The sequence below is a fragment of the Gorilla gorilla genome, chromosome 3 (assembly GCF_029281585.2).
Source record: "Gorilla gorilla gorilla isolate KB3781 chromosome 3, NHGRI_mGorGor1-v2.1_pri, whole genome shotgun sequence".
Classification (NCBI taxonomy): Eukaryota; Metazoa; Chordata; class Mammalia; order Primates; family Hominidae; genus Gorilla; species Gorilla gorilla.
This window is the reverse complement of record NC_073227.2, coordinates 125,768,693-125,780,852: the sequence shown is the minus strand read 5'-3', so window position 1 is coordinate 125,780,852 and position 12,160 is coordinate 125,768,693. Positions and strand designations below refer to the sequence as shown.

Here is a 12,160-nt window from a genome sequence, read left to right as displayed (position 1 = left end):
TAAAACAACTGACTCTTGGTAAGTCTAACTATAGGAGGCAAAAGCAGTCCTGTGGGGGTACTAAAGATAACACTGTGAATACGATAGAGTCCCTGTGCTCTCTGAGCACAGTCTGGGAATCAAGAGGGTCATTAAATAAATTACTAGACTAAGGTAATCAGATGGAGTAAAGAATTATTTAATATCAAGGAATATTTTACCTAAGTTATCAAGAAGGCCCATTTTGCCTGCAACACAAATGCTTGGCATTGAAGATACTGACTTTGTTTCTCTTGCTTACTAAAGAAACACTGTCAACTCCTTGGCCTTCTCCCTTTTTTCTTACCTCGTATGCAGAGCACTCTTTTTTCTTTTTAAGCATAATCTTAAAATGTAGGTAATTGTTTCTAATATAAATAATATAATTTATTAACAGCAAAGCTGGATATGATTGAATGTCCTCTAGTCTTGTCTATCCTAGTAAATGGTAGAGTGAGCTATTCTTTGTGATCTAAAATTAAGACTCCAGTGTAATGAGTCCCTCCAGTATGAAGGAGGAGGGGGTCTGTGATTGTCTGAGGAAATATTTGCTTGCTCTTTGCTGTCTTATCTCCTTCCTAATCACTTTCTAAAAAGCTTATGCAGTCTTTGATGAGACTTGAGTGTTTCCCCAGGTTTCCTCAGCTACACAGCCAGAGACCCTTTGTTTGGTTAGTATATATATAGCTTGAATTCATTCCTTCTGTTCTGAGTCTAATTATCCTTACTGTGAAGGTAACTTTATTTCTAAGCTCTGGAATCATTTTGCTATAGCCTCCTGAGTAATGATAAGGATTACATTAACAGTAAGAGTTAACATTTATTAACTCTATACTATGTTCCATGTTCTGAGTGATTTATATATGTTATGTAATTAATACTCAAGAATCCTATAAAATATGTATTGTTATCTCCATTTTACACATGAAGAAATTGAGTCCACATAAACATTTAGGTAACTTACCTAAGGTCACACAATGCATTGTGGAGCCAGGATTTAAACCTTACTCTTTTTTTTTTCTTTCTTTTTCTTTTTTTTTTTTGAAATGGAATCTTGCTCTATTGCCCAAGTTGGAGTGCAGTGGTGCGACCTCGGCCCACTGCAGCCTCTGCCTCCCAGGTTCAAGTAATTTGCAATTCTCCTGCCTCAGCCTCTCACGTAGCTGGGATTACATAAGCCTGAAACCAAGCCTGGCTAATTTTTGTATTTTTAGTAGAGACGGAGTTTTGCCATGTTGGCAAATTCGAGGGTGGTCTCGAATTCCTGGCCTCAAGTGATCCGCCCACCTTGGCCTCCCAAAGTGCTGGAATTACAGGCGTGAGCCACCACACCTGGCCTAAACCTTACTCTGTTAATAGCTATGTTCTTTTACCTCCTCTACATTTTTTATAACAAAATAAATTTTTTTAGTTTAAGAATTTTCAGAATATAAGTTTCAGTATATGTATCATATGCATCTAGAAAATTTAAAGTCAAGAGCTTCAGAATTTTAACTCATTTTAATCCATTTTTCTCTTTATCATAACTTAATTTGGAAATATATTCAGCATTGTTAGTTTTTTATTTCTTTTGCCTTTCTGTAATGAATTGCCTATCTTTCTTAATTCCTTAAACTGTACCATTGTAGATTGGCAAGCTTCCTCTGCCTTCCTTTTTGAAACCCATTTTTCTCACTCAGTTCAGTTTAGGTCCATACTATCATAGACATTCTCTCAATGTATATGTAATACACAGAATTAACTAGGGAAATTGTTAGAGAACTCAGATACATTGTCCCCTTCTTTAAACCATGTGTATTAGTATCTTTAGGAAGTAGAATCTAAACGTATATGTTTTTAAAGCCACCTATGTGATTCTGATGAGCCTCTCTGCTTAAGAACCATATGATGATGATGATGATTATTATTATTATTATTATTATTTTGAGACAGTGTCTTGCTCTGTTGCCGAGGCTGGAGTGCAGGGGCGCGAACATGACTCATTGCGGCCTCGACCTCCCAGAGTTCAGCGATTCTCCCACCTCAGCCTCCCAAGTACAGGCATGCGCCACCACACCTGGCTACTTTTTAAATTTTTTGAATGGACAGGGTCTCGCTATGTTGCTAGGGATATTCACGAACTCCTGGGATCAAGCAATCCACCCACCTCAGCCTCCCAAAGTGCTGGGATTACAGGTGTGAGCCACTGCGCCCGGCCTTAAGAATCATAAAATCCAAACTTGTTCTCATGGAAAAACAAACAAGGCCGTCCAAGATTTAGATAACCTTTCTTGCCTCATTTTCCATCACTTCTTGTCTCCTATTTCATGTTACAACAACTGAAGGCCACTTGTCACTGTGCTTGTAGTAATCTCTAGACCTTTACTCATTTTGTTTCCTTTGCCATGATTGTCTTCTCATTTCTTGAACTGGCCATGTTACTCATCTTTTAAGATTTAATTTTTACTTTGTCTTCTCTAGGAAACATTCCCTCATATGCTAGTTGAAATGCCAGTACTCTCTGTATTCCTTGTCTTCTGTGGATTTTTGTCATTACATCTGTCAGTTATTAAATACTTGGTTCATGAATTTATCTTCTTCTCTAGAATATAAGTTCCTCAAGAGCAGATGAATAAAGATGCCTTATTCATCTTTATATTCCTAATGCCTGGCGTGTAGTAGCCACTCAATAAATATCTGTTGGAGTAAATTGTTGAATAATATTTTAAAGCCAACCATTTTTTTTTTTTTTTTTTTTTTTTTTGAGACAGAGTCTCACTCTGTCACCCAGGCTGGAGTGCAGTGATGCAATCTTGGCTCACTGCAACCTCCACCTCCCGGGCTCAAGCAATTCTGCCTCAGCCTCCCAAGTAGCTAGGATTACAGGCACCCGCCACCATGCCTGGCCAATTTTTGTATTTTTAGTAGAGACGAGGTTTCACCATGTTGGCCAGGCTGGTCTCAAACTCCTGACCGCAGGTGATCCACGCACCTCAGCCTCCCAAAGTGCGGGGATTACAGGCATAAGCCACCACTCCCAGCCTTGTTTTTGTTTTTTTTTAATCCAGGTAGTGACTCTTCTCTTTTCAGGAGCACTGCTTTTATTAAGTTCTTTTCATTGATACCTTGAAAATTCTCTTTCTCCGAAGTTTTTTTTGTTGTTGTTGTTGTTTATTCTTTTTTTCCACTGCTGGATGTTTACTCTGAAAGCTAAATATTATTTTAACAGAGAGAATTTTATTTCTAGTCTTACCTAAGAAAACTTTAAACTCGATTCTGGGAGAAATGATTTTTTGACATTTGAGTTTACTCTTCAGTCCTCTCCCACTTTCTCTTCAACCAGTTGATATACCTTATTAAGAAATCAGAAATGTACTATTCTGTTTACTACTTTATTTTATTAATCATTATTTATTTTGATCCATCTGTCTTACATATTTTTCAAGTTTTCATTGATTCTTAAGTGCCTTCTAGTTATAAAACTGCACTAATTCAGTTACTTAGCATTTCTTTACTTGTACTCTTTTTTATTAACATTCTCCTGTTTAATATAGTCTATACAGTACTGCCAGAATTATCTTTCAAAAGTATGAATATAACTCATTTTTATGCCTAAAAACGTCTTATGATTCCCTTCAAAAATGGGATTTCATCCAACCCTTCTATTCTTAAACGATGTGTCCAAACCTGCCTTTCCAGCCTCATGGGCTCTTCCTTCCTATCCCCTTGTCTTTCTTTGGTGGACATCTTCATTTTTTCGAGAAGCAGTTTAGATGTCACCTCTGCACAGTTTCATTTCTGTTGGGCTGTTGTATCACTGCTGTACATACCTCTATGTAGAACTGGAGGTGGATTTTTTTTTAATACTTTGTATTGAGTTTTTACCTCAGCACTCAATAGCAGGACTTGATGCGGTAGGTAGTCTAAATATGCTTACTGAATAAATAAATAAATATATTCAATTCATCTAAATTCTTTAGGTCTTAAAGTTGTTTCTTTTTACATTCCTAGAGAAAGGTATATTTAATCTGGTACTTCTTTTCTTTTTTTTTTTTTTTTTATTACTTTAAGTTCCAGGATACATGTGCAGAACATGCAGATTCGTTACATAGGTGTACATGTGCCATGGTGGTTTGCTGCACCCACCAACCCATCACCTAGGTATTAAGCCCTGCCTGCATCAGCCATTTGTCCTAATAATCTCCCTCCCCTCCCCCCACCAGCAGGCCCCAGTGTGTGTTGTTCCCTTCCCTGTGTCCATGTGTTCTGATTGTTCAGCCCCCACTTGTAAGTGAGAACATGTGGTGTTTAGTTTTCTGCTCCTGCATTAGTTTGCTGAGGATGATGGCTTCCAGCTTCATCCATGTCCCTGCAAAGACATGATCTCATTCCTTTTTATGGCTACATAGTATCCTATGATGTATATGTACCACATCTTCTTTATCCAGTCCATCACTGATGGGCATTTGGGTTAGTTCTGTGTCTTTGCTATTGTGAATAGTGCTGCAATAAACATACGTGTGCATGAGTCTTAATAGTAGAATGATTTATATTTCTTTGGGTATATACCCAGTAATGACATTGCTGGGTCAAATGGTATTTCTGGTTCTAGATCCTTGAGGAATCGCCACACTGTCTTCCACAATGGTTGAACTAATTTACACTCCCACCAACAGTGTAAAAGCATTCCTATTTTTCCACAGCCTCAGCATCATCTATTGTTTCTTGACTTTTTAATAATTGCCATTCTGATAATAATTGCCATTTTAGTAAATTGCCATTCATGGCACAAGATGGTATCTCATTGTGGTTTTGACTTGTATTTCTCTAATGATCAGTGATGATGAGCTTTTTTTCATGTTTGTTGGCTGCATAAATGTCTTCTTTCTGTTCATATCCTTTGCCCACTTTTTGATGGTTTTTTTTTTCTTGTAAATTTGTTTAAGTTCCTTGTGGATTCTGGATATTAGACCTTTGTCAGGTAAGTAGATTGCAAAAATTTTCTCCCATTTTGTAGGTTGTCTGTTCACTCTGATGCTAATTTCTTTTGCTGTCAGAAGCTCTTTAGTTTGATTAGATCCCACTTACCAATTTTGGCTTTTGTTGTAATTGTTTATGGTGTTTTAGTCATGAAGTCTTTGCCCATGCCTATGTCCTGAATGGTATTGTCTAGGTTTTCTTCTAGGGTTTGTATGGTTTTGGGTTTTACATTTAAGTTTTTAATCCATCGTGAGCTAGTTTTTTGTATAAGGTGTAAGGAAGGGGTCCAGTTTCACTTTTCTGCATATGGATAGCCAGTTTTCCCAGCACCATTTATAAAATAGGGAATCATTTCCCCATTACTTGTTTTCATCTGGTTTGTTGAGGCTCAGATGGTTGTAGGTGTGTGGTGTTATTTCTGGGGTTCCATTGATCTATATGTCTGTTTTGGCACCAGTAATCTGGTACTTTTTTGTGTATTGATAGCCTCAGTTGTTTTGGCTTTGTGTACATTTATTCCAAGGTTACTTCCTTCTATAAACTCTGGAGGTTATGGTCTAAAATTATTGTCATTCTGATCTCTTTAAATTTTCTGTCTGCCTTTTTCTTGACTACTTTGCTTTAGAATGAAAAGCCTTGACAAATCTTTATCCTGGACACTGTCTTTGAGGATTCTCATAAGTGTGGGCCATTGTTTGATTTGAAATTTACTTGAAGAAAATGGTTTTCCCTTCACTAAAGCACTATTATCTGTCTAGTAATATACTTTATTACTTTTATATGTAATTTGGGCTTGTTGTACACAGCATTTTTGGTTTTACTGATTTTTTGCTCTAATGTCATCTGCTTGTTTTGGTCAACAAGGTTGTGTATAGGTCATGTAACATTTATACATTTAGAATATAATATTTAATATCTTAGTATAAAAAGGAAAGCAGTGCACTCTTTTTAGTTTGTTTTTTTTTTTTTTTTTTAAGTTTCATTTATGGTGGGCACTAACAGCTTAGTCATCCCTCCTTTAAATGATTATACTGCTTTTCCCCTGGCAGGTCGTAGTCATAGTTTGAGAACTAAAAAGAATCTTAAAGATTAAAAGCTCCTTGGGGGCTCCATGATTCAATATTATGTCTCCAGCGTCTAGAAGAGTCCCTGACACATAGTGTGATTTTTTGATTTGGCAAATAAATATGAATCAATGTTAAACAACTATTTCTACATGAAGGCCAGTTCAGAAAAAATAAAAATATTTCTTGGTGTCATGCCTTTTATTACACTTTTAAACATTCAAAGTACAAATAACTTTATTTAATCCAAGAGGGGATAAAGTACATTTAGGTATGTACACACACATATTTACATACATATATGTTCTTACAACCTAGATTACATGTATTATTGACTAAAAGGACGTCAGTGAGGATGTTGGCACTGTTTTTAGCTGATAGAAGAGCCTATTTGATAAATAGAAGGAACTTTGTAATCTTTGATCCTATGTATCGGTTTATCTTACAAGAATCTCCTAAGTTCATTTGTATGTGCTTGCCATTTCATTCTTAAAACAGCTAATTTTTTTTTATTTTTATTTATTTATTTTTTTTTGAGACATTGCCTTGCTCTGTCACCCAAGCTGGAGTGCAGTGGCGCCATCTCAGCTCACTGCAACCTCCACCACCCAGGTTCAAGTGATTCCCCTGCCTCGGCCTCCCAAGGAGCTGGGATTACAAGTGTGTGCCACCATGCCTGGCTAATTTTTGTATTTATAATAGAGATGGGGTTTCACCATGCTAGCCAGGCTGGTCTCAAACTCCTGACCTCAGGTAATCTGCCCACCTTGGCCTCCCAAAGTGCTGGGATTACTGGCATGAGCCACTGCACCCAACCACTCATACATTTTTTAAGGTGAAAAAATAGCAGAGTCAATTTACTTTCCCAAGATATCCACTACTGGTTACTTGTCAAGACATTTTATCAGAGATATTTTTAAAATTTTTTAATTTTTAAAATTAAAATAAAATTTTAAATATTTTAAAATTTTACCGTGCTGGCTTAAATATTGTCATTCTTTTCTAATATTCCTATTCATAGTTTCATTTTGTTGTAAGAGTAGGGGATTAGTTTAGAAGTAGGGTTATCAGATTTAACAGATTAAAAATACAGGACACCAGTTAAATCACTTTTTCTTCTATTTAAACATTTCAGAATAACAAATATTATTCCATGTAAGTGTGTGTGTCTCTTTCAATATTTGGGACATACTTATTCTAACAAATAGTTTGTTGCTTATTTGAAATTCAAATGTAATTGGTTGTTATGTATTTTATATGGCAACTATATCTAGAAAAGACCTCCCCACCCCTGCCCCCTGCTCTCTCACCTTCATTTTCCCAGAATTTCCAAGGAATGTTTTACTTTGGTTTAGTTATAATGTTAAAAGCATTGTTGTATGCATTGTAATTAGTACTTTGTATATCGTAGTTTCTTCACAGAACCAGCACTTTTTTGCAGTGTCTAATTTTTTGCCTGGTTCTTTTTAAATTCATTTTTGACAGTCATCAAGGAAACATCTAACTTACAGGGCTCTGCCTTTTTCAATTGTCAGCTTGTTTAAACGTGAGCTGTAGAAAAGACAAAAAACTTTGTCTTTTTTTTCCCCTCAACTTTTAAGTTCAGGAGTACATGTGCAGGATGTGGAGTTTTGTTACGTAAGTAAATGTGTGCTATGGTGGCAAAAAAACTTAGTCTTAAAGATGTTACTGCTAACTTTCATCAAGTTCTATTCATGCCAAGAATGAAAATGAATCCCACATTATGAGTCTGGATAGAAACCAAAATGACCACTTATTATAATCGCTGTATACTCAGTGTCATCAGTTACAAACAGATATAGACAGATGTTTTTATCACTGATATCTCGACAGATTTCACAAAGCTATTGTGAAAATAAATTTGATAATGTATATCCTTAGGTCCACTTGAGGGGGAATATGTTTACGTGTGTTTTACCTATTATTTTATCTTTTAGGGATCTGCTAATCACTTTTTCTTCTATTTACAAAAGTTAATTTGGCTTTAACTCCCTTCTCTACCACCTCTTTCTTTATCCATTTTAATCTGCCTGTTCCTTTGATGAAATTTTTAAAAATCAGCCTTAATATGTTTCAGAGGAATGATGCTTTTGCTTTCGTCTAGAGAGTGGCAGTATGTAATGAGTAGCATGCTTTTAGAGGTATAGGAAAGGCTTTTGACTCTATGGAGGCTTCCCTAGTCAGGGAAGGAGCTGCTATTCCTATGCCTGGCTGAACTTCCCTACATATAAGAAAACAAACTTTACATTCATATAGTTTCCTCTTTAATCTCCTTATCTGTGAAAGAGATTCCGCAAAACCTTTCAGTAGCTAATTACAATGTTTGTTACCTCACTTAGAGGAAAATTTATCCTAGGTCCCATTGTGTGGGTCAAATTTGCTTCCTCTTTTCTTCAATAAAGGTGAAGTGCAATTGTGGTGTAGCTTTTTATATATACCTGGAAATTATTAGGATTTGTGTAATATAATTTTTAAAAATCTTTTATCATTCTGGAGAGTGCTTTGCTGTGGACTACTCTATACTTAGAACCTTGCCTGAAAGAATATACAATAATTTTCATTGTCTTAACTTTTATTCATTCAGTTTCTATTCATTGGTTCAAAGTATACAACAGATGTGGAGTATTTGGAGTTAGTTTTTGGGGTTTTTTTGGTAATTGTTTCTTTTTATCCTGTTTAATAATAACATTCTCTTTTCCTCTCCAGCACAAACGTGCAGATATCTGATAGCCCTTTCCGTTGCACTCAAGAGGAAGCAAGATCATTAGTTGAATCGGTAAGGGGCAAACATCCAAGACATCCTTTAATCTTATAAATGTCATAGGAAGTCTAGTAGAAATTCTGAAATCTCTAGCAATGAAATGTGTCAAGTCCTTTTGAGAAGCATAAAGTTTACAGATCACCTTGAAATCTATTTCTGTAATTCAAGGAATTTAAATGAAAAATTTTAAAACCTTTTAGTTGAGTTTTTAAATTTTGTATTTGAAAGTACATTAACCATTTAGCTAACTTCATATGATGCTGTTTTTCTTATCATCAGTTTATTATTGTTTATATAAATATGCTCTCCTCTGTACTGTTGTATCTCCATGAATTATCCTCTGTCCAGTATCTACATTGGAACTGGCTATTGGCACAGTTCCAGCTTAAGAATAATAAAATTGGCCCAGCATGGGAGCTCCTTCCCGTAATACCAGCATTTTGGGAGTCCAAGGCGAGTGAATTACTTAAGGCCGGGAGTTTGAGACCAGCCTAGCCAACATAAGGAAACCCCATCTCTACTAAAAATACAAAAAATTAGCTGAGCCTGGTGGTGCATGCTTGTAATCCCAGCTACTCGGCAGGCTGAGGCACAAGAATCACTTGAACCTGGGAGGCAAAGGTTGCAGTGAGCTAAGATTATGCCACTGCACTCCAGCCTAGGCGACAGAGTGAGACTCTGTCTCAAAAAAAAAAAAAAATTGAAAATAAAATAAAATTATGTTTTTCAGCTTAAGAAAAATAAAATTGGTGAGACCCTTTGCTTTTTTATTTCCCTTTAGTTTGGCTGTCTCACATGCTTTCCTTCTGTAAGCTGAGATGATATCCTTGGATTTTTATATGTCTTAGTGATAATGCTGCATAGAGGCAACTGAATTTATTAGTAAATTAATGACTGATTTGGAGATCACTAAATTAGAAAATTTATATTCAGATAATCAAGTAATATTACTTCTATAAAGTGTATTTAGGAGTGATCTTAGGCTAGAAATCTCATTTATAAATTAAGGGTTTTTAAGAACGATGAGATTTAAAAGCTAGTGAATTTAGATCTTTACACTAAGAACAACTAAAATGTTCCTAAATGTTAGTTGATCACTGTGGCTGCTTTTAATTTATTGTTTTTTTGTTGTTGTTTGTTTTTGTTTTTGTTTTTTTTAACTGATGTATCGGCTATCTAATTAATGCCTGTTATGTGGTAAGATATAGGTTCTGGGAATGCAGTATTAAAGAAAAGACACAAAAACCTCAGCCCTTGTGTAGCTCGCATTTTATCTGGAGAGATGGATAAGAAGGAAATATGCAAGTAAAATAATGAACGTTTCAGAGAGCAATAAATGCCTTCTGAAAAAATGACAAAAATGAGCAGGGACAAGGGGATATAATGCCAGAAGTGGGATGGGAGTTGTAGTTATTAAAAAGGCAGTCAGCCACAGCCTCACTAAGAAGAGGGCTGACATATGTGCCAAGAATTGCAGAAGGTAAGGTCAAGCGAAGGAAGAGCATTCAAGGCCACACTCCCAAAGGTCCTGAGGCAAGAGGATGTCTGAGGTATTCAAGAAACACCCAAAGTGACCATAGTGACTGGTAGAGTAGAGAAAGTGTGGGGGGGAAAGGAGGAGATGAGATTGGAAATGTTTGGATCCGGGTTTGAAAATGGGAGTTGATTATGAAAGACTCTGTGCAGGCTATTTAAGGATTGCATTTCTTATTCTGAATGAGGTAGGGAACCATTAAAATATTTTCAGCAAAGGAGTGGTCTAATCTGACTTTGATTTTAACAAGATCATTCTGGCTGCATTGGTGAGAATGGGCTGTAGGCCATAATTAGATTAGAGAAGATACAAGGAAGCTGTCACAATAATGCAGGCCACATTATTTTCTCCAAGTTATCAGTTTTGTATCTATGTAGATTATATTCAGAATTTGGTTTTCATTACTTATTTAAGGATGAAAATGAAGGAAAACAAAAACTTTTCATCTTTGTACAAGCAGTCTGTCTCACTAATCTCAGATTAAGTCTATTCCATGTATTTCAGTTTTAGATTCATAAATAATATAGTAGATACTTGTCTTAAAATTAGCGAGAGGCTCAAAGTTTCTATATTAGATCCTGTTTTTTCATTGCTTTCTGTCACATTAGTGGCAAAACAAAAAAATAATTGGAGCACATATATGTGATCTAGTTAGATTAGAGGAATAAGATTAGAATTCAGAAAGGTTAACATACAGCTTTAATTACCTGGCTTGGTAACTTGGTTGAGCTTTATAATAATGAAGAAGATACTCTACTGAATAATTTTTCACTGAGAATACTGCATCAGAAATTCACAAATTAGAGAAACCAGTGCCTCTTCACTAGCTCAGTGGAACTTCATGTATGCCAGTTTTCATCATTCAATATTTGTAAGTCAAAGAATTACCCCATTAGCACCCTCATGAATGATTTGGGATTCTTAGAGCCCAGATTAGTTAACACCTTTCTCATATAGTGTTTAATTTGTTATAATGAAATTCTTTGTCATAAAAGCATTTTGTCTCATTTCCTTTCTTCAGAATCACATTGAAGTATTTGAATCAGAATTATTTAGGTGTATATTTCCATGTCTCTTCATTTTGCTGTATACTGAATATTGTACCATCTTCAAAGTGCTATCAGTTTTTTTTTTGTCCTTTAATTGCTTAGAATAATTGAAGACACAGAACTCATTCATCATACTTGATCAGATTCAGACCGTATCAAGTCCTGGGTTTGTATGAAACAAATTAGAAGACCCAAAATTTGTTAGTAGCTTAGAATGAGCGAATTAACAACTCTAATATGTACCTAAGTAATATTATCTTGAGACTTATCTGTAGATGTTAAATGAGTCCAAAGTATGGTCATTACAAGGCCAGACAGTAATGGAAGTTTTCACTTTCGAGATGCATATTGCTAGAATACTCAGGGTGTGTTGATTGAGATTTTAGAATATGGTTAACTGCTTTGTACTTTTAAAATAGACAAGGAAAAGAAAAGAAATGGACTAAACTTTTGAGTGGTTAATAGAACTATTGTAGGAAGTATATGCTGGATGAACATTTATTCATCAAAACACAATTAGGTGTAACATTGAGACGAAACAAATTGTTAGTCATCCAACAATATGTACAAATCAGTTAGGAAAAATATTGTCAGAATATCCAAGAAAAATAAAATATAAACTAACAAATTGATGATTATTATTAAGAACCATCTTAGAAACAAAATAGAAAATATCTACAGAAGTAATTTATCATTCTTAGGTTAGAGATCTTTAGAAGGATAGATCTGAAAGATCTGAAAAGATTTCAGAAGG

At 35.4% G+C, this 12,160-nt stretch overlaps 1 protein-coding gene across 3 annotated transcripts in view; it reads left to right on the top strand.

Annotated features, from left to right (window-relative positions):
* The window catches only part of PPA2 (inorganic pyrophosphatase 2), a 104,581-nt gene that overhangs the window by 78,615 nt on the left and 13,806 nt on the right, over positions 1-12,160 (top strand). For all 3 annotated transcript variants that reach the window (XM_004040226.4, XM_055384674.2, XM_055384677.2), the window contains one exon: positions 8,769-8,838. In XM_004040226.4, coding sequence (XP_004040274.1) covers positions 8,769-8,838 — 70 coding nt within the window. The remainder of the gene's footprint in view (positions 1-8,768; positions 8,839-12,160) is intronic.